This window comes from Trichosurus vulpecula, chromosome 7 (assembly GCF_011100635.1).
Source record: "Trichosurus vulpecula isolate mTriVul1 chromosome 7, mTriVul1.pri, whole genome shotgun sequence".
NCBI lineage: Eukaryota > Metazoa > Chordata > Mammalia > Diprotodontia > Phalangeridae > Trichosurus > Trichosurus vulpecula.
Window position 1 is genome coordinate 241,920,485 of NC_050579.1, and position 23,261 is coordinate 241,943,745.

The following is a 23,261-nucleotide window of genomic DNA, read 5'->3' on the forward strand; positions in this document are numbered from 1 at the left end:
GGTCTGGGCTCCTTCCCTTTGTCTATTCTGATGTGATATGTCAGTTCTGCCTGACAACCTTCTTCCAGGTCCCCACAGATGCTTGTTTCTCAGTGAGTACTTTTCCTCACTCTGCTCCTTTTCCTCCTCTGTTCCAGGTGCCCAGGATGGTGGGGGAACGTAGAAGCAGAGATTTGCTGGTGCCCCTGGGCCCACGACTGCAGGCATACCCTGAGGAACTGCTCCGGCAGCGCCAGGGTCATGATGGGCATCCAGAGTACTTGATCCGTTGGACTGTCCTTCAGCGTGGGAAGGAGGGTGGAGTAGGCAGTGGCAGCTCCCTAGAGGGCAAGGCAGAGCATATCCTCATGTGGCTGTCAGCCCCGGAGGTCTATGCCAACTGCCCCATGCTACTTGGTGAACGAGCACCAGCCAAGGGGCCACAGCATGAGCCAGTGGGGAGTGTGGGCGCCTTTCCCCGGGATGCCGGGGGGCTGGATGAAGCCTCTCTGGGAGAAATGGCGGCAGATGTCCGAGGACTGGTGCGTCGAGCTGCCCGACAGCTGGACAGCGGTGGGGGCTCGAGTCCCGCAGCCTCCGTGCTACACACCATCCATGTGCTCAGCGCCTATGCCAGCATCGGACCCCTTGCTGGTGTCTTCAGGGAGACAGGAGCCTTGGACCTGCTCATGCACATGCTGGGCAACCCTGAGCCACAGATTCGCAGGAGCGCTGGGAAGATGCTGCAGGCCTTGGCAGCCCATGATGCTGGTGAGGGCCAGCGGGGAAAGAAAAGGGAGCAGGAAAGGAGGTGGGACAACAGCGAGACCCGGGATGAGGGACCACTGCAAAAAGAGGACGTCAGGACCTTTTGGTTTCATCAGAATGAAAGTGATGTCTGCCTGCGCTCAGTTGCCATGAACTTAGAGCTGCAGGTTCACACCCATTGATGAAAGAAAGATATGAACAAAAAGAGTTTCTCTCTTTCATAGTTTAGAACTTCCTGGCCAGATGTTAGTACAGGTGGTTATTGTGTAAGACAGTCTCACTTCTCAGAGCCCATTGGTCCCCCTGTCAGCCCCTTTGGTGGGAAAGGACCTGATTCTGCTGGAGGGTGGAAGAGAGTGAGTCTGAGAGAAGCAGGTGATAAGAGTTGAGAACTGGGCAGAAGGTGGTAAGTGGGTTCCCTGGGACAAGATGCAGAGCAGGGCTTGTATTTTAGGGAGCAGGGCCCATGTGCTCCTGTCACTGAGCCAGCAGGATGGCATCGAACAGCACATGGACTTTGACAGCCGCTCCACTCTGCTGGAGCTGTTTGCAGAGACCACATCTTCTGAAGAGCACTGCATGGCCTTTGAAGGAATCCACCTGCCCCAGGTAACCTGAGGGAGCTGGGAAAGGGGCTGAGGGATGGGCTTTTATCCCCGAGTCTGTTGGCAATACAGGTAGAAGAAGCAAAGTGGGGAGGTCACTGACCTGAGCCCAGAGTGTTTATCCTGCAGATCCCTGGAAAGCTGCTCTTCTCGTTAGTGAAGCGTTACTTGTGTGTCACATCCCTCCTGGACCAGCTAAGTAGCAGCGTGGAGCCAGGGTCTGGGGAGTGGGGGAACCGGTGCTCCCCTAACAAGGCCTCCAGTGTGGAGAAGAGCCGTGGACAGAGGGAACTGGAGTTTAGCATGGCCATGGGCAACCTGATCTCAGAATTGGTTCGAGGCATGGGATGGGACCGGGGCCCAGGGAGGCAGCCTGCACCCATCCCTCGGCCTTCCCGATCGATCTTTCAGCCCCGATCATCTGTGCCAGGCACCATCCTCCCAACCCTGCTCACCCCTCCCTCCCCCAGGAGGCCAAGCCGGGCCTTCAGACCCCGGTCTGAGTTCTCGAGCCTGAGTGGCTATGCTGACTACGTTCAGGAGACATTGCAGCCGGGGATGCGTGTTCGAATGCTGGAGGATTATGAGGAGATCAGTGCTGGGGACCAAGGCGAGTTCCGGCAGAGCAACAATGGAATGCCCCCTGTACAGGTACGCGTGAATGAGTTGGGAATGGTGACTTGGAGGTCATGGGAGGGTACTTGCGTACATGAAGCAAGCTGCATTACAGCAGCATCACTAGAAGAGTAAGGGAAAATCTAGAGAGAGTAGGGGAAGATTAGAGGATGACTGTGTGTTTCTCCATCCCACCCCACCCCCACCTCATCCATCCCCAAGGAAAGAGAATGGCCATTTGGAGAAGATACTACTAAGAGACCAGATAGAGAGAGGATTCCTGATAGGTGGGAAGGAAATAGAAACAACCAAGCATACTGTTATCCACTGTCTCTTCTCATTTGGCAGAGTAGAGGGATACATGTTTGGGTCCTTTGTGTCTTCCCCCAGTCTCCACTCTGGGGACAGCTACCCAGGCCCGAGATGTGTGAGTGGCTAGTGTGGAAGCTCTAGTTGGAAGGGGCCTTTTGCACCCTAGGTCTGGGCCTCCAGCTGAGTTTGCTCCCCCAGCCCGGGTGACTAAACTTCCTCCCCCTTTCATGCCCAGGTGCTCTGGCAGTCTACAGGCCGCACATACTGGGTGCACTGGCACATGGTGGAGATTCTGGGTCCTGTAGCTGAGGACAAAGTTGCTGCTGAGCCAGAGAAAGGAACAGGGGGCAGCAAGTGCCTGGCCCCAAGTATAGGTGAGCTTGGGGAGGCAAGCACACAGGTTCCTTGGGGAGTAGTATATGGGGGCTTGTCTATGTTAGAGGAACAGTAACCAAAGAAAGACGTTTGCCTCTGACCTTGAGCTGCCCTGAATGGGTCCAGTATCACATTCTCCTGGACGGTTGGTCAATACCCTCACGCTTGTACCAACAGCGCCTCCTTCCTTAGACTGGAAACCCCTTGTGGGACTGTATGCTGTGCCATACCTTAAACCTGAGGCTCAAAGCAACACAGAGTCTGGATGCCTGAACCAAGCTGAATGGTGGGAGCTGCTTTTCTTCATCAAGAAGCTGGATGGACCTGAGCAACAGGAATTTCTCCGTCTCCTCCAGGAGAACCTGGATGGGGAGGTATGTTGGGGCCAGGAGTGGAGCTCTGAGAGGTTGGTCTGCTGGTAAGGGGGAGGTGAGTCATGATGGGAGGGGCTAGTAAGTAGAGATCAGGCTTCAAAAACTGGACATGGGTCTGAGGAAACCATGAAGGCCCAGAGTCGAGGAAGACGAGAAGGTATTCCAAGAAAGGTATCCTAGCCCCTACTGCCCAATATAATAAGTTATCATCATTATTGATAGATCCTAGAGGAGGAAGAGGCCCTAGGTGAGCTCTTAATGCTAGTGGAGTTGGCACAGAAGCTGGTATTAGCACTCAGTGGGCAATACCAGGGCAGCACCCACAGTGATCTGCTGAGCTCTCGTGTCTACTGCAAGTATGGGCCACAGCCTAACACAGGAAGTTCAGCTAGCCCAGCCCCTGTAGTGCCTCGGGACACCTGCACACCCAAGGCATCATTGCCTGAGAAAATCAATGTGGAGGCTGAACCCCACAAAGCATAGAATGATTCCCAGCTATTCAGTGGGCTAAGGCTTCTAGCGGTAAGGCAAGAGAGAAATAGAGACAGTCAAAACTACCATTACCCACCACCTTTTCCTCCCATTTGGCAGAGGAAAGAAGGACATAGGTTTGGTTCTTTTTTGTCCTCTTCCTCTAACTTTCACTCTAGGGAGAAGCTGCCCAAACCCTGGCTAGGTGGCTTTTATGGAGGTGATACTTGGAAGGGGCCTTACGTGCCCGAGGTTGCTCCCCCTGACCCCTAGTTTCATAATGAGTGGGACTGACCTTTCTCCCTCCAGGAGAACCCAGATGGGAAGGTACGTTGAGCCTAGGAGAGGAGTTGTTACAGGGGTGGAGCAAAAGGAGATATGACAAGAAAGGCTACAGACAGAGCATATTTGGAATTCAGCATGGTACTTGACTCCCACCATATCATGCTGGGCTAGATGGTGAAACATGGACTGGATGATAACGTAATTAGATGAGTTCAGAATTTGTTGACCAACCAGACCCTCTCAGAAGGCTGGTTGATGGGAAGTGGTGCCAGACTGTGTTCTTGGCCCTTTTCTCTTTCCTCTGAACAAATTGATATTTAATAGGCATAGTAAGTCTAAAGTCTTCAAACCGAATAAATATAGGATGCCAGCAGGATAGTTAGAGAGCAGTCAATATGAAAAAATATTTTGGGCAAGTAATTTTCCTCCTCTATAAAATAAATAAGTTGGTCTGAAGAGGCCTTAAAGGACTTAAATTTAATTAAATTTAAGATTTAAAATTTTAATTTGGGGGCAGCTAGGTGGCGCAGTGAGTAGAGCACCGGCCCTGGAGTCAGAAGAACTTGAGCTCAAATGTGGCCTCAGACACTGGACACACTTACTAGCTGTGTGACCTTGGGCAAGTCACTTAACCCCAACTGCCCTGCCTTTCCCCCTCCAAAAAAATAAAGTAAAATAAAAATAAAAATAAAAAAAATTTGAATTTAAGTTAAAATTTTTTTCTGAGGCAATTGGGGTTAAATGACTTGCCCCGGAGCACACAGCTAGTAAGTCTGAGACCGGATTTGAACTCAGGTCTTCCCAACACCAGGGCTGTTCACTATACCACCTAGCACTCCTAATTTAAACCTTTTTAATAAATCTCTTAAAATTAACTTAAGTCTTTAATTCAAGGGCTCCCTCTTTGGGAGCCGTGTGACTCATAGTCCAAAAAGCATATGTGGTTTTCAACTACATTTAGAGAAGTATAGTGTCCAGAATGAGGGAGGTATGATTGTCCTGATGTGCTGTGCGCCACCATCATCTGACTACGTCTGAAGCTTGGAGTTCAGTGGTCGGTCAGGCTACGTCCTGAAGGGACCTTCACAGACTAGAACATATTTAAAGCAAAGTGACAGGAGCAGCTGATGTTTACGAACGACTCTGAATCTGGTAAACGGCTCATCTGATAGTCCTAAAAATTACAACAACAGTAATAAAAACTACTATCCTGCCTGTTTTACAGATTAGGAGACTGAGGCTCAGAGAGATTAAGCAACTTGCCCAAGGTCACACAAGTAAGGGTCCCAGTCAGGATTTGAACTCAGGTCTTCCTGACTCCAACTTTAGCACTCTGTGCATTACTTTATGCCGCTTCTCAATGGAGAAGGCTCTGGAGAGTTTGTTGTAAGGAAATCTATTGAAAGAATTAGGAATAGCAGTCAAGATTGCAGAATAAAAGGAAGCAGTTGAGCCTAGCTCTCTACTATCCCTTCTTCACAATGATCTGGATTCTAGAAAATGCACCAGGTTGAATTCTGGTCAAGAAAACCAAGAAAAAGACCCAGTGTGTTATATTTTCAGCCCATGACTACTTAGGGTGATAGGCAGATAGGGCTGTGGATCCTGGGGACAGGATCTGGCCAGAAGCATGAGACATAAAGCACCCAGGGACTGAAGGAGGGCTAAGGCAGAGCATCAGGAGAGGAGGAACCAAGGCAGAAAGAGATCTCCAGGGACCCTAGCACCAGGCTCAAGAATGGGTGCCATCTGGCAGCCCTGTCACCCACTACCCAGTTCCAGGTCACTGATCCAGGATGGAGAGGAACAGTTGCCTTCACCCGGTACTGAACAAGAAACAAGTTAAGGGAATGTAGCTGTGTGGCTCTGACCCCAAAAGCAGAGCAGGGACTCAATTCTAGCCTTTAGCCCAATGTGTAACCTCTCAGTGGAATAATCAGGGCAGGAATTCCAGACCGAAGAGGAACTAACACTTCAGTTGCTCTAAACCTGCAGGACCTCCCAGCAGGCTAACAGTGATTGCATCCAGCAGTAGTCTATGGAAACTTCCAAACAAGGACAAACCAGCAGATGTGGAACTGGATCAGGAACTTGCAGAGCTCAGACAAGGAGGGCAGAGAACAGAATCTCCCTGAATCACAGTACTTTGGGAGCACTGAAAGGTTGCAGGGACCCAGACTGAGCTGTGAAAGCAGCAGAAGGACATAAGAGGAAAGAAGTTCAGGCCAGATATCCCAGCCATTCCCAGAGCCCAGCATTAACAGCAAGTCCAAAGTAAAAAAGCAGGTTGGGAAGCATTAGCAGTCAAAAAAAGAATTCAGCTATAAAGGACTACTATAACAAGAGGGAACAAACACTGAAGAAGACAATGACTTGAAAACATCTACAAGCAAAGACTCAAAGAAAAATTCAGCTTAGACACAAGTCCAACAAGAATTCCTAGAAGAGTTAAAACAAGTTTTAAAAAGATCCAAAAAATTACTTTAAAAACAAAATGAGAGCAGTAGAGGAAAAAATGGGAAAATAAGTGAGAACCAAATGAGAACAATAGGTGACAAAAAAGGAAAATAAGTGAAAGAAGAAAGATGTGAAAAGAGAATTAAAAACTGGTGGGGGGGGGGAGGCGGGTAAAGAAGGAAGGTACAAAACTTTATCAAAGAAAATGACTCCTTGAAAATTAGAATTGGCCAAATGGGAAATAATGACCCCATGAGATATTAAGAAATAATAAAACATAAAAGCCAGAAAAAAATAGAAGAAATTATGAAGTATCTCATAGGAAAAACAACTGAGCTGTAAAACAGATTGAGGAGAGATCATTTAAGAATCATTCAATTACCCAAATTTCATGAATTAAAAAAAAAGATCCTAAATACCATATTAAAAGAAGCTATAAAAGAAAACTGTCCAGACACATTAGAGCCAAAGAGCAAAGTAGAAATTGAAAGCATCGACTGGTCACCTCTTGAAAGAAATCCCAAAATGAAAACTCTCAGGAATATTGTAGCCAAAATCCAGATCTCCTAGGTGAAAGGAAAAATACTGCAAGCAGCCAAAAAGAAAGGGTTCAAGTACTGGGGAGCCATAGTCAGGATCACATAAGATTTAGCAGCAACTATGATAAAGAAATGGAGAGCTTGGAATGTAATATTTCAGAAGGCAAAGGATCTGGAGTCTAGACTTATAATTAAGAATAACCTGCCTAGCAAAACTGAGTGTAATCCTACAGGAGGAAAAAATGAACTTTTAACAAGGGAATTCCAAATATTCCTGATGAAATAACCAGAGCTGAGTAGAAAATTTGGCATACCAACATAGGCATCAAAATAAGCATAAAAAACATAAGCAAGAAATCATAAGAGACTAAATAAAGTTAAACTATTTATATTTCTTATATGGGAAGATGATACAGGTAGTCCCCAGGGGTCATAGAGTTTAACTAAACAGAGTGCCTGGATATGATTTTGTGATTCTGTTATATTTATATGATCTCCAAAGAATGGAAAAGATGGAGAAGAGGAATGCACTGGGAAAGGGGGAAAGGGAGAGGAGGAATAGGAGAAATGATCTTATGCAAATGGAGTACAAAAGGGTAAAGTTTTTATAGTAGAAAAGTAAGTGGGGGGATCAGGTGACTCTTGCACCTCACTCTCATCTGAACTAGTTAAATGAGGAAGAATACACATACATATAGTTGGGTACAGAAATACACCTTGCCCAACAGGGAAATAAATAGAAGGGAAAGAGTTTAAGGCAAAAGGGGAAAATAAGAGAATAGGATAGAGGAAAATACAGTTATTGGTCGTAACTATGAATGAGAATGGGATGAATTCACCCATAAAACAGAAAAGGACAGAATAGATTAAAAACTAGAATCCAAAAAAGTTATTTATAAGACACACACTTGAAATAGAAAGATATAGAGCTAAAATAAGGTACTGGAGTTGAATCTTTTATGCTTTAGCTACAGTTTAAAAAAAAAGGCAGGAGTAGCAAGTATGATGTCAGACAGAACAACAGCAAAATTAGACCTAATTAAAGATAAACAGGGAGACTACATTTTCTTGAAAGGTATAATAGAAAATGAATTAATGTCAGTACTAAATACATGTATACTAAATGCATAGCTTTAAATTCTTAAAGAAAATGTTAAATGAGTTATAGGAGGAGACAGCAAAAACTATAATAAGGGAACCTCATTTACCCCTCTGAGGCCTAGATAAAAACTAACTAAAAAATAAACTAGAAAGAAGTTGAGGTCTTGAATAGAACTTTAGAAAAGTTACATATGATAGAACTTTGTAGAATATTGAATAAGAATAGAAAATAATATTCTTATTTTTCAGCTATGTATGACATTTTCACAAATAATGACCATATGTTAGGGCATAAGAACCTCACAAATGCAGAAAAACAAATCCTAAATACATCTTTTACTAACCATAATGAAATAAATTCAATAAGGATCTTTTGAAGCAAAGATTAAAAATTAATTGGAAACTAAATAACAATTCTAAAGAATGGGTAGGTCAAAGAACAAATCATAACAACACTAATTTTGTTAGAAAGAATGACAACGAGACATAACAAAATTTGTGGGATACATCCATTAGGGGAAAATTTACGTCTCTAAATACTTTCACAAATAAAAGAGCAAAAGAGCAGGACAATAAATCAAGGATACAACTAAAAAAAATTAGAAAACCAACAAACCAAACCTACTCCCACCCCCCCGAATAAATGCCAAGATAGAAATCCCAAAAATCAAAAAAAAAGTTAACAAAATTGAAAGAAAAAAAAGCTATTGAACTAATTAGTAAAACTAGGAGCTGAATTTTTTTAAGGGAAAAAACTAATAAAATAGATAAGCCATTAGTTAATTTGATTTTTTTTAAAAAAAGAAAGGCAAATTACAAAAAATGAAAAGATGAAATGAATTCACAACCAGTGAATAAGAAATAAAAGCAATTATTAGGAACTATTTTGCCCAATTATATGCCAAGAAAATTGACAGTCTAAATGAAATGGATGCATATTTACAAAAATATAAATTAACCAGATTAAAAGAACAGGAAATAGAATACTTAAATAGCCTTATGTATAAATTATACAAACCATAAATGAACTTGCACAGAAAAAAGCCCCAAGACCAGATGAATTTGGAACCCCCAGACATTTAAAGAACAATTCCAATACTACATAAACTGGACAGAAAATATAGTTAAAGAGGTCCTATCAAATTCCTTCTGTGACATAACTATGGTCTTGATAACCTAATCCAGGGAGAGTGAAAAGAGAAGGAAACTATAGATCAACTTCCTTAATGAATATAGCAAGATATCACAAAGATCATACACCACTGTAACCAGACTGGATTCATACCAGGAATGTAGGGCTGGTTCCGTATTAGGAAAACTATAAAATAATTGACCATATTGATAATAAAAACAAAAATATTGGTTATTTTAATGGATGCTGAAAAAGCTTTTGAAAGAATACACCAATCTACACAATAACAGCAATATTGTAAAGATATTCAACTTTGAAAGATTGAAAGACTTAGTAACTGGTCAACATAATGACCCACCACAATTTCAAAGGCTTCATGTTGAAACGTGCTATCCAGCTCCATTAAGAGAACTGTTGGACTCAGAGTACAGACTGAAGCATATTTTTTCCCTTTTTCTTGCTTTTTTTTTGGTGGGGGGGAAGGGGAAACAGGACTAATGTGGAAATTTGTTTTGTATGACTACACATATTTGTAATAGGTTTTGTTTTTCTTGACTTCCCACTGGATGCAGAGAGAAAAGGGGAATTTGGAACTGGAAAAAAAAAAGAATGAAAAAGTCTGCTTAAAAAAAATAAATATTAAAAAAGGATAGGATGTAAATGAGAAAAAATACAATATCCCCAATTTTAAAAATAAAAGCACTGAAAAATATAGAAATAAATGGAGCTTTCCTTAAAATGATAAACATTATCTATGTAAAACCAAGAGACAGCATGATCTGTATTAGGGACAAGTTAAAAGCCTTTCCAATAAGATTAGAATATCCTTTTTTTAGGACAGAAAGCAGAGATGTCCATTTTTACCATTAACATTCATTATTGTACTAGGAATGCTAGCTACAGTAACAAGACAATAAAAATTAATTATAGGAATAAACATAGAAAAAGAAACAAAACTATCCCTTTTTGAAGATGATACGATCATTTGCTTAAACAACCCTAGACAGTCAACTAAAAAATTAATTGAAACAATTAAAAATTTCAGCAAAATTGCCAGATAAATAATAAGCCCACACAAATCATCCTCATTTCTATATATTACCAACAAAATCCAGCAGGAAGACATGGAAAGAAAAATTCCACTTAAAATGACTACAGACAGTATAAAACACTTGGCAGTCTACCTGCCAAGATACATACAGAAACTCTATGAACATAATTACAAAATGCTCTTTACATAAATAAAGGCATATCTAAATAAAGAATTTTAATTATTAAAACTAAAATTACTAATTGCTAAAACAAATTAAAACTAAATAATTGAAGAATATTAGTTACTCATGGATAGACAGAGCCAATATAACAAAAATGATGGTACAATGATAAATTATTGTATTTATTCAGTGCCACACCAATCCAACTATCAAAGGATTACTTTGTAAAACTAGAAAAAAATAATAACAAAATTCACATGGAGGAAGAAAAGATCAAGAATAAAAGGGAGTCATTTTTTTTTAAATGAGAAGGAAGGAGGCCTAGCAGTACCTAACCTCAAACTATATTACAATGCTATAATTGTTAAAAAAAAAAAAAAAAGTTTGGTAGTGGGTAAGAAACAGAGGTTGATCAATAGAACAGATTAGGCATACAATATATGACAGCAAATGAATACAGTAACTTAGTTTTTGATAAACTCAAAAATCTTACATATTAGGGCAAGAACTCCCTATTCAACCAAAACTGTTAGGAAAAACTGGGAAAGCATCTGACAGAAGCTAGATATAGGCTGGCATCTCACAATATATAACAAGAAAAGTTGCGACTGAGAGCATGATTTAGACAAAGGGTGACATCATAAGTAAATTAGAGGAGCATGGAAGAAATTACCTTTCAGATCTATGGATAGGGGAAGATATCATGATCAAGCAAGAGATAGAAAGGATAACACAAGGCAAAATGAACAGTTTTGATTATATAAAATTGAAATGTTTTTGCACAAACAAAACCAGTACAGCTAAAATTAAAAGAGAAGCAGGAAATTGCATCATGATTCTCTGATAAAGTCTCATTTCTAAGATATATATATGGGGAACTGAGTCAAATTTGTAAGAACAAAAGCCATTCCCCAACTAATAAATAATCAAAGGATACAAATAGGCAGTTTTCAGAGGAAGAAATAAAACCTATATGTATCTATTTGAAAACAATGCTCTGAATTCTTAATAATTAGAGAAATTCAAATTAAAACAACTCAGGTGCCAACTCACATCCATCAGATTGGCTAAGTTGAAAACAAAAAAAAAAATTACGAATGCTGTAGGAGCTGTCAAAAAACAGGTACTTTAATGCATTGTTCATTGAGCTGTGAATTGGTGCAACTATTCTGGAAAGCAATTTAGAACTATGTCCAAAAATCTATTAAACTGCATATCCTTTGACCCAGCAATACCAGTACTAGGTCTATACTCCGAAGAGATCAAAGAAAGTATGGAAGCAGTATGTGTAAAAATATTTATAGGAGCTCTTTTTGTGGTAGCAAAGAATTGGAAACTAAAGGGATGCCCATCAATTGGAGAATGGCTGAACAAATTATGTTATATCAATGTGATGGAATATTATTGTTCTATAAGAAATGAAAATTATAGTTACACAAAAACCTGGGAAAACTTATATGAACTGATGCAAAAAAAGTGAGCAGAATCAGGAAAACAGTTCATACGAGGTTTATACAACAATATATTTATTCGCACTTATTTATTTCATTATTATATATAAAAATAAATATTTATACAACATTATTATAAAGACAATTAACTCTGAAGGTCTTAGGAACTCTGGTCAATACAATGGCCAACCACAATTCCAAAGGATTCATACTGTCCACCTCCAAATAGAGAACTGATAGACTCAAAGTACAGACTGAAGCATATTTTTTTCTCTCTTTTTTTTTTTGACCTGGTATATATGAGAATTTGTTTTGCATGACTCTGCATCTTTGTAATGGGCTTTGTTTTTCTTGCCTTCTCCATGTGTTGGGGGAGGAAGAAGGGAGAGGATTCAGAACTGAAAATAAAAGTGAATTTTAAAAAAGAATTAGGAGGGGGCGGAGCCAAGATGGCAGCTGGAAAGCAGGGACTTGCCTAGGGCTCTCCCCCAGGACCCTCCAAACACCGATAAAAAATGGCTCTGAACAAATTCTGGAACTGCAGAACCCATGAAAGAGCAGAGGGAAGCAGGGCCCCAGCCCAGGACAGCCTGGATGGTTGTTGGGTAAGGAATATCACACACAGAGCTGGGAGCAGAGTGGAGCAGAGCCCAGCATGGGCTGTGCCAGACAAACCAGACTGGGAACTGGGCAGAACAGGTCCTAGCACCCTGGATCAGTGAGCTGTGGCAGTTACCAGACTTCTCAACCCACGAACACCAAAGACAACAGAGAATGTTAGTGGGAAAAACTGCGGGGGACAAAGTGAAAGGAGACTAACTCAAATGGCAAAAGAGCTCGAAGAAGCCAATGAAGAGAAGAATGCCTTGAAAGGCAGAATTAGGCAAATGGAAAAGGAGGTCCAAAACACCACTGAAGAAAATACTACCTTAAAAATTAGATTGGAGCAAATGGAAGTTAGTGACTTTATGAGAAATCAAGATATTATAAAACAGAACCAAAGAAATGAGAAAATGGAAGACAATGTGAAATATCTCATTGGAAAAACCACTGACCTGGAAAATAGATCCAGGAGAGGTAATTTAAAAATTATTGGACTACCTGAAAGCCATGATCAAAAAAGAGCCTAGATATCATCTTTCAAGAAATTATCAAGGAGAACTGCCCTGATATTCTAGAACCACAGGGTAAAATAGAAATTGAAAGAATCTACCAATTGCCTCCTGAAAAAGATCCCAAAAAGAAAACTCCTAGGAATATTGTCTCCAAATTCCAGAGCTCCCAGATCAAGGAGAAAATACTGCAAGCAGCCAGAAGGAAACAATTTGAGTACTGTGGAAACACAATCAGAATAATACAAGATCTAGCAGCTTCTACATTAAAGGATCGAAGGGCTTGGAATATGATATTCTGGAGGTCAATGGAGCTAGGATTAAAACCAAGAATCACCTACCCAGCAAAACTGAGTATCATCCTCCAAGACAAAATATTGACTTTCAATAAAATAGAGGACTTTCAAGCTTTCTCGATGAAAAGACCAGAGCCGAATAGAAAATTTGACTTTCAAACACAAGAATCAAGAGAAGCATAAAAGGTAAACAAAAAAGAGCAATCACAAGGGACTTACTAAAGTGGAACTGTTTTGTTTACATTCCTACATGTATATAATTCATGAGACCTCAGTATTAGGGTAGCTGAAGAGACATTCCTACATGTATATAATTCATGAGACCTCAGTATTAGGGTAGCTGAAGAGAATACATACATATATATATATATATATATATATATATATATATGGAGAGAGAGAGAGAGAGAGAGAGAGAGAGAGAGGGAATGGGTTGAGTTGAAGATGAAGGGATGATATCTAAAAAAAATCAAATTAAGGGATGAGAGAGGAATATATTGAAAGAGGGAGAAAGGGAGAGATAGAATGGGGTAAATTATCTTGCATAAAAGTAGCAAGAAATAGCAGTTCTGTTGAGAGGGAAGAGGGGGCAGGTGAGGGGGAATGAGTGAATCTTGCTCCCATTGGATTTGACCTGAGGAGGGAATAACATACACACTCAATTGGGTATCTTACCCCACAGGAAAGAAGGAGGAAGGAGATAAAAAAGGGGGGACGATAGAAGGGAGGGCAGATAGGGGAAGGAGGTAATTAAAAGCAAACACTTTTGAAAAGGGACAGGGTCAAAGGAGAAAATTGGGTTAGGATAGGAAGTAGCAAAATATAGTTAGTCTTTCACAACATGAGTATTGTGGAAGGGTTTTGCATAATGATAGACATGTGGCCTATGTTGAATCGCTTGCCTTCTTAGGGAGGGTGGGTGGGGAGGGAAAAGGGAGGAGAATTTGGAACTCAAAGTTTTAAAAGAAGATGTTCAAAAAAAAAGTTTTTGCATGTGACTAGGAAATAAGATATACAGGCAATGGGGCATAAACATCTATCTTGCCCTACAAGAAAGTAAGGGAAAAGGGGATGGGGGGGAGTGGGGTGACAGAAGGGAGGGTTGACTAGGTGAAGGGGCAATCAGAATATATGCCATCTTGGAGTGGGGGGAAGTGTAGAAATGGGGAGAAAATTTGTAATTCAAACTCGTGAAAATTAATGCTAAAAACTAAAAATATTAAATAAATAATGATTTTTAAAAAAGAATTAGGAATGTTTAGGAAGTTTAGCATAGGGAAAAGAAGACAATATAGGATATGTGAATCTATTTTCAAAAATTAGAGGAGCTGTCAAACAGAAGAAAAATAATTAGACCTATGCTACTTGATACCCAATGGTAAAAGTAGGACCAGAAGGGTTTTTTTAATTTTTTAATATTTTTTTCCAATTAACACGTAGGAACAATTTTTAACATTTTTTTAAACTTTTAGTTCCAAATTCTGTCCCTTTCTCCCCTCCCCACTCTTTGAGAAGGCAAGCAATCTTATATAGATTATATATGTACAGTCATGCAAAACATATTTCTATATTACCCATGTTGCAAAAGAAAACATGGATCAATACCAAAAAAAATAAAGTTTAAAAAGTATGCTTTGATCTTCATTTAGACTTCGTCAGTTCTTTCTCTGGAGTTGAATAGCATTTTTCATCATAAGTTCTTTGGAATTTCTTGGATTGTTGCATTGCTGAGAATGGTTAGGTTTTCAAAGCTGAACATCCTATAATGCGGCTGTTACTGTGTACAATGTTCTCTTAGTTCTAGTCACTTCACTTTGCATCAGTTTGTATAAATCTTCCCAGGTTTTTCTGAAAGCATCCTGCTTATCATTTCTTGTAGCACAATAGTGTTCCATCACAATCATATACCATATTCAGCCATTCCCCAACTGATGGGCATCCACTCAATTTCCAATTCTTTGCCACCACAAGAAGAGATGCTATAAATATTTTTTTACATGTAGGTCCTTTTTCATTTTTTATAAAATCTCTGTGGGATACAGACCTAGTAGCAGTATTGCTAGGTCAAAGGGTATGCATGGTTTTATAGCCCTTTGGGCATAGTTCCAAATTGCTCTCCAGACCACGTGGATCAGTTTACAACTCTACCAACAATGCATTAGTGTCCTAATTTTCCTACATCTTCAAACATTTGTCATTTTCCTTTTCTGCTATACTAGCCAATCTGATAGGTCTGAGGTGGTTCCTCAGAGTTGTTTTAATTTGCCTTTCTCTAATAAAGTGATTTAGAGCATTTTTTTCATATGACTATAGATAGCTTTGATTACTTCATCTGAAAACTCCCTGTTAATATTCTTTGACTATTTGTCAATTGCAGAATGATTTGGATTCTCATAATTCTGATTCTTTTCTCTATATAGTTGAGAAATCAGGCCTTTATCAGAGGAACTTGCTACAAAATATTTTCCCTAGTTTTCTGCTTTTCTTCTCAGCTTGGCTGCATTGGCTTTGTTTGTGCAAAACCTTTTTAATTGAATGTAATCAAAATTATCCCCTTTGCTTCCTGTAATACTGCCTCTTGTCATAAATTCTTCCCTCATCTGTAGATCTGACATATAAGATATTTCATGCTCTCCTAATTTGCTTTTGATATTTCCCTTTATGTCTAAATCACGTACCCATTTTGACCTTATCTTGGTATACAGTTTGAGATTTTGGTTTATGCCTAGTTTCTGCCAAATTGCTTTCTAGTTTTCCCAGAAATTTTTGTCAAATAGTGAGTTCCTGTCCCCAAAGCTTGAATCTTTAGGCTAATCAAACACTAAATTACTATGGTCTTTTACTATACTGCTATGTATTGTTTACCTAATCTTTTCCACTAGTCCACCATTCTATTTCTTAGCCAGTACCAGATTGTTTTGATAATTACCTCTTTGTAATACAGTTTGCAATCTGGTATGGCCAGCCAATTTCTTTCATATTTTTAAAATTTCTTTGATATTCTTGACCTTTTGTTCTTCTAGATGAATTTCGTTATTATTTTTTCTAGCTCTACAAAATATTTTTTGGTGGTTTGATTGGTATGGCACTAACGAGTGAACTAATTTGGTTACAATTGTCGTTTTTATCATATTGGCTTGGACTACTCATGAGCAATTAATATTTCTCCAGTTGTTTAGATCTGTCTTTATTTGTATGAAAAGTATTCATATAGTGCCTAGGTTTGTCTTGACAGGTAGACTCCCAAGTATTTTATGTTGCCTACAGTTATTTTAAATTGAATTTCTCTTTCTATTTCTTCCTGCTGGTAACAAACAGAAATGATGATTTATGTGGGTTTATTTTATATCCTGCAACTTTGCTAAAGTTGTTAATTATTCCAACTAGTTTTTTAGTTGACTCTCTAGGATTCTCTAAGTACACCATCATATCATTTGCAAAGAGTGATAGCTTTGTTTCCTCATTGCCTATTCTCATTCCTTTAATTTCTTTTTCTTTAATTGCCAGGCTAGCATTTCTAGTACAATATTGAATAATAGTGATGACAATGGACATCCTTGCTTCACCCCGATTTTATTGGGAAGGCTTCCAGCTCATCTCTGTTATAGAAATTGCTTGCTGATGGTTTTAGATAAATACTACTTGTAGTTTTAAGGAAAGCTTCATTTATTCCTATGCTTTCCAGTGTTCTTAATAGGAATGATTGTTGTATTTTGTCAAAGGCTGTTTTATATCTGTTGAGATAATCATATGATTTTTGTTGTTTTTGTTATTGATATGGTGAGTTATGCTGATAGTTTTCCTAATATTGAACCAGCCCTGCATTCCTGGTATACATCCTACATGGTCATAGTATGATCTTTGTGTTGTTGTATTTCTGTAAACTCCTTGAATGTATTTTTTAAAAAAAAATTTGCATCAAAATTCATTAGGGAAATTGGTTTATAGTTTTCTTTCTCTGTTTTGGCACTTCCTGGTTTAGGTATCAGCACCATATTTGTGTCATAAAAGAAATTTGGTAGAACTCTTTAGAAGTTATAAAGAAGCATATTTTAGCTCAGAGAAAGTTCCTAACAATCAGAGCTGTCTAGAAACTGAGTGGGCTGTTGAGGAGGTGGAAGGGTAGGGGTGAGGATGGAGAAGAGAGAAGGGTAGGTAGTGAATTCCCTGCTACTGCAGCTATTCAAGAGGGTGGATGACCCCGGGGAATAAATTTTTGAATTGTATAGGAGGTTATACTAAATTATCTTCAAGGTCCCTTCCAACTTATAAGAACTTATGATTCTAAGGCAGATGTTTCCTGGGGTAGGAAAGCCGGGAAGTAGAGATCAGGAGATCTGGGTGAAGGGTGGGGTGGTGTTTTCAGAAAGGTCTAGGGAGGCACATACCATGATATCCTGGAGTGGAGGGAGATGAAAAGGACTTCCAGAAATATGCTCCGCCACCTCCAGGAACCCCTGTTCCCTGGACCCCTGTGTAATGCATGTTCCTCTCTGTTTTTTGACAGCCTGTGGAGGAGAAAGCCCTCGGTGAGCTCAGAGTACCTGTGGAGTTGGCAGAGAAGCTGGTCCTGGCACTCAGTAGGCAGGTTCAAGGCAGCACCCACAGTGACCTGCTTAGTTCGCTCGTCTACAACAAATTTGGGCCACAGCCCAGTGTGGAGAATTCCGGCAACCCACCCCCTCCAGAACCTCCTGAGGACACCTGCAGCCCCGAGGCCCCATTTCCAGACACCAAATCTGAGGTGGATGGGGATGGGGAGACTAAGTCACTGGGGCTGGAGGAGTCATCCACAGCACCTGAAGGTAAGTGAAGCCCCATTGTGGGCAATGAAATACCACGAAGGTTGTAGCCAATACAGAAGGCAGCTGGGAAGGAGCAGGTGTGGTGGTAGCAGGAGGCCTCAAGGGAAATTTCTGACTTAAGGCAGAAGGAAAGAACGTGATCATAGATGAATAATTTTTGGAAATGTTGAAGTTGTGGGTGGAGGGTTTTTTGTTGTTGTTTCGTCTTTTTGGTGAAGAAATTGACAATTTGAGGAAAAATGGACAATTTGTGCAGTGTAATTTTTTTAAACTTTATGGAACTAAAGGCAGTTTGTTTAAGAACATAAAATATACTACGTAGTATATATACTTCATCCATAAAATCATGTTTCGTTTTGTTTTCTATTGGGACATGTACAGGCCTATAGGGACAAAAGCCTGGCAAAGGTGGGGGAGGGGGAGGGGGTCAAAACAGGGAACAATAACATTTGTCCCCTGACTTTTGAATGGAAGGTAACCAAAAAATGCTTTCTTCCCCCTGCCTCATTTTTTGAAGGGGAAAAAGTGTTTCCAGTTTATTTTCTAGGGCCTTCATCTCGCTAAGTCTAGCCAACTCTCGTCACCCCCTTTCTTCACCCTGTGTTTGTTGGGGCTGCAGCTGAGCTGCTGTTTCGGAGCCTGGTGGGGGCTGCAGAGCCCTCTGGACAGCTGCTCCTGGAGCTGGAGCTAAGCATATGCCAGGAGGGCATTGGGGAGGGTCAAGTGAGCCGGCTCCTGGGGCAGCTCCAGCGCCAGCCCCAAGCCTTCCTGCTGCTGCTACAGAGCCTGGAGACCCCCGAGAACAAGGCCCTTCAAATGACTGGGCTGAGGTGAGGGGGTGCGGGTAGGGGTGGGGGCAGCCAGAAGTTTGGAAGGAAAGCAAGGGAAGAAGACAGTGTAAAGAGGACTATACCAACCCCACGAGATTGTCTTCTTGCCTCAGAGGCAGTTAAGTGGGTAGATAGGGTGTTGGAGTCAGGAAAACCTGAGTTCAAATCCTGCCCCATATACTTACTAACAGTGTGGACCTGGAAAAAGTCTCAGCTTCAGCTTCCTCATTTGTAAAATGAGGATAATACTGCTACCTACCTTCCAGGGTTGTTGAGAGGACCAGATGAGATAACATATGCAAAGTACTTTGCACACCTTAAAAGTTGTCTGTTGTCATTACTGTTTTCATTTGGTAAGTTTATCTTTGAGGACATGAACACACTCCAACATCACCTACCTGAGGGGTCAGGCAGGCTTTCACTGATGCTCACTAGCCGCTTTCCGGCCCTTACTCAGCGGTACCCCATGCACAGGGGCAGGGGTGCTCGTTTGCACATGCCCAGCTAAACACTCTCTGGCTTTACAGCTGCCCAGGCCCTCCTCTCAGCACTCTGAAAAATGTGGCAGCAAAAAGAAGCATAGGATTTTAGAGTTGGGGTGGGGGAGGACCTTAGAGTTCATCTCATCCAGTGGCCTCAGTTTACAAGGGGAAGAGACGGAGACCCAGGAAAATGAAGTTAATTATCCAAGGTCACACAGGGAGTAATTGACAGAACTAGGTCTAGAACCTAGATTTTTTGCCCCCAAATCCAGGATTCTTTCCATTCTGCTGTGCAGACACCCTCAAATGGTCCTGAATACTTGCATAAACCCCTCCCCACCCAAAACATAGAATCAAAATGTCAGAGCTAGATGGGACCTTAGAATTAGAATATTACTGCGCAGAATGCGGGACATGGGAGGGATCTTATAATATGGGATATTACATAGGACATGCAGTGTCATTGCTTATAATATAAAAATTTCATAGCTAGAAAGTACCTTATAACATCATTTAGTCCAAACCTCCCCATTAGGGTCATCTGGGTGGCTCAGTGGAGAGTGTGCCAGGCCTGGAGTCAAGAAAACCCGAGTTCAAATCCAACCTCAGACACTCACTAGCTTTGTGACCCTGGGCAAGTCAGGGTCACAATCTTTGTTTTCCTCAGTTTCATCATCTGTAAATAACAATACTGACCAAATACGTTTTACATAAACATACTGCTGGCTTACAGCCATTGTGACCAGAATTCCACCCACCCCATCCTTCCTCTCTTCAGAGCTTAGGCCAGGAAGTGGGGTGTTGAAGTATAAAAGAGGGTACAAACGTGGGCCTGACATCCAATCCACGTGTCCATCTTCCCATCTGAAATGCTTTTTTCTGGACCCTCAGAATACTGAGCCGTCTCCTGGAGATCTCTGTGGACTCAACTCTCCCTTGGCACAAAGCGGCCTCTTCCTGTTTGGCCAGCCTGAGAACACCCAGCAAAGACCATGAGGTACCTAGAGGGTAGGGGCCGGAGAAAGGAGGACCAGAGATTCCTGGAGCGTTGGTCAACCTGGGGGTTCTCAGTGTTCACACAGCCAAATGCTGCCATGAATACCCGGGTGATGTTCTCTGTCTGCTCAAGTGGGAGGGGCTCGTGGGTAAGGAGAGCTGAGTCCCAGGCACCTATCAGACAGGTTCTGGATATGTAGCCCAGTACCTGGCACACAGTAGGTGCCTAGTAAATGCTTGTCAACTTGTTGACTTGAATGGAAAGTGGCAGAATGAGGCTCATCTTCCTCCTGGGAGGATGGTCAATAGGGCATTCCCAGAGAGATGGCTGACCTCTGCCTCCCTGGGCCTCAGTATCAACCTTGATCCCATCCTGCCTCGATGCCCATTCTAGGTGGTCCAGGAATTAATCTGCTTCTTGCATCACTTGGCCACGTTACACAAGGACTGCGCTGTGGTTCTGTGCCACCTGGGAGCTCGAGAGGTCCTCACCAAGGCCCTGGACAAGCACAAGGAACAACTACTCCTGGGCTCTGAGCTCCAGGATCTAGTAGGCGAGTATGAGAAGCATGCCCAACTTTACAGCAACCTCACGGAAAGCATCTTGGCCGGCTGCATCCAGGTGAGGAGGATGGTAGATGAAGGGGATGAAACTGGGGAGAAGGAGGTGGGATGGGGGCAGATAGAGTCTGGGAGCGGGGCAGGTAGAGGCTGGGAAGAAGGAGGTAGGACTGAGGCAGGTAAAGGGAGGGAGGGAGGCAGGTAGAGTCTGGGGAGAAGGAGGTGGGATGGAGGCAGGTAGAGTCTGCGCAGAAGGAGACGAGATGGAGCCATATGGAACCTGAGGAAAAGAAGGCAGATTGGGGGTGGGGGACAAAGCTGAATGAGAATGTGAGATTAGAGCAAGAGAGGAAGGGGGGGGATGCACATAAGCTAGCTACCTAGTTTTTTTTTTTTGAGGGGGGGAGGGGGCAAGGGTCATGACCTAACTGACCAGAGGTTATTTCTTCTTTGCCTGATTTCTTTTTTTTAACTTACTTTTATTCTGATTTTAAACCCCAAATAAAATGGGCACTTGCATATACATAATAGAAAAGAAAAAGAGGCAGATACACCTGTTACATATATGTAAAACTACAACTCTATGTTGTGGACAGCTGGATTTTCTTTTTTTTTTATTTAATTTTTTTCAGTTAATGAAAATCCAACTTCTCTTCCTCCCATCTCCACACCACCACCCCTCATTGAAAAAGAAAGAGAAACAAAACCTTGTAATGACATAGCATAGTCAGGCAAACAAATTACTCCATTGGCCATGTTCCCCCCCAAAAAAAGTCTCAGTTTACCCCCTGAGTCCATCCCCTCTCTATCAAGAGGTGGGTTTGCTTTCCTTTTTAAGTATTTAAGTTCAACCTGTAGCTTTCAAAGCTTGTCTGTTGTGCCTGATTTCCTGTTGGATGGTATATTCTTCAGGATTTAGATGGGGAGGAGTGAACAGAATTGCTTAGTCCCTTGACCTTTTCCCCATATAAATTTATTTCTGTCCCTGTGCTCCTTCCCACCCCTCTGTGTTCCTCTCTATGTTCTCCTCTATGTTGCCTTCATCCCTGTGGTCTTACTACAGATGGTGCTCGGCCAGATTGAAGAGCACAGACGAACCCACCAGCCCATTAACATCCCTTTCTTTGACGTCTTCCTCAGGCATCTCTGCCAGGGTCAGTGTCCTTCCCCTACCATTAGTTAGGGTCAGTGGCCTCCCCCCTGCTCATTAGTGTTACCAGTCCTCTCTTGCTCCAGCAACAGAGATTATAATTCTCTCTGGAATTCTCTGTCCCATGTCCTTTCCTCAACCAGATGAATTTCTTCTTTCCACTCTATTTGGCCCCAGGTTCTGGTGTGGACGTGGAAGACAAGTGTTGGGAGAAGGTGGAGGTGTCATCCAATTCTCACGGGGCCAGCAAACTGACTGACCAGAACCCCAAGACCTACTGGGAATCCAGTGGCAGTGCTGGCTCTCACTACATCACATTATATATGCACCATGGAGTTGTTGTCAGGTGGGGTAGGATGGACACACCTACACACAGACTTCATGGGTTAAAGACAGTGTTGATAATGTGTTTTCTGTGCTATAGACTTACGTGATGTCACACTTCATGTGCCCTGGTTTCTCTCTCTCTCTCTCTCTCTCTCTCTCTCTCTCTCTCTCTCTCTCTCTCTCTCCCTCTCCCTCTCTCTCTCTTTCCCCTCTCCCTCTCTCTCTCTCTCTCTCTCTCTCTCTCTCTCTCTCTCTCTGTCTCTCTCTCTCTCTCTCTCTCTCCCTCTCTCTCTCTCTCTCTCTGTCTCTCTGTCTCTGTCTCTGTCTCTCTCCCTCTCGCTCCCTCTCCCTCTCTCCCTCTCCCTCTCCCTCTCTCTCCCTCTTGCTCTCTCTCCCTCTCGCTCTCTCTCCCTGTTTCTCTGTCTCTCGCTGTCTCTCTGTCTGTCTGTCACACACACACACACATATATATACACACACACACATACACACACACACACACACACACACACACACACACACTCCATAATCTACACTCCATAGTCTAGGGATATACTCAAAATTTCTACGTCTTGGCTCGATGGAAAATGATGACTCCCTGAAGTGAGGCAGGAAAGGTAAAGAGGGTTTCTGAGGTGTTTTATGGATATGGTCACTGATGAGTTTCTTCCCTTCCTTATCTCCAGACAGCTGACTCTGCTGGTGGCTAAGGAAGACTCAAGCTACATGCCAGCCCGGGTGGTTGTGCTAGGGGGAGACCATGCCAGCTCTATCACTACAAAGCTCAGCACTGTGAGGACCATCCCTCGCTCCTTTACAATGTTTACTGAAAAGCCTATTCTTGGCTTCATGTAGGGAGGACCTAGTCCCCCCAGGAGTCTGTGAGTCCTGTTCCCCAAGGACAGAGCATTTGACTCTTCCCTGAATAGGGAAGCTAGGAACAGGACCAAAGAATTCTAGATTCCAGAGGATCTGTGGGATTTGGGGTGGAGGTGGGGGTGAAGGTGAAGAAAGTGGCCACAGT

General features: G+C 42.0%; 1 protein-coding gene across 1 annotated transcript in view; it reads left to right on the forward strand.

Annotated features, from left to right (window-relative positions):
• The first annotated feature begins 143 nt into the window (after positions 1 to 143).
• CUL7 (cullin 7) overlaps positions 144 to 23,261 on the forward strand; it is a 35,078-nt gene continuing 11,960 nt past the window's right edge. The window contains exons 1-12 of the mRNA XM_036769436.1: positions 144 to 750; positions 1,202 to 1,356; positions 1,482 to 2,003; positions 2,515 to 2,653; positions 2,832 to 3,028; positions 17,594 to 17,891; positions 18,511 to 18,721; positions 20,095 to 20,200; positions 20,594 to 20,821; positions 21,824 to 21,914; positions 22,088 to 22,256; positions 22,924 to 23,029. Coding sequence (XP_036625331.1) covers positions 147 to 750; positions 1,202 to 1,356; positions 1,482 to 2,003; positions 2,515 to 2,653; positions 2,832 to 3,028; positions 17,594 to 17,891; positions 18,511 to 18,721; positions 20,095 to 20,200; positions 20,594 to 20,821; positions 21,824 to 21,914; positions 22,088 to 22,256; positions 22,924 to 23,029 — 2,826 coding nt within the window. The 5' untranslated portion in view covers positions 144 to 146. The remainder of the gene's footprint in view (positions 751 to 1,201; positions 1,357 to 1,481; positions 2,004 to 2,514; positions 2,654 to 2,831; positions 3,029 to 17,593; positions 17,892 to 18,510; positions 18,722 to 20,094; positions 20,201 to 20,593; positions 20,822 to 21,823; positions 21,915 to 22,087; positions 22,257 to 22,923; positions 23,030 to 23,261) is intronic.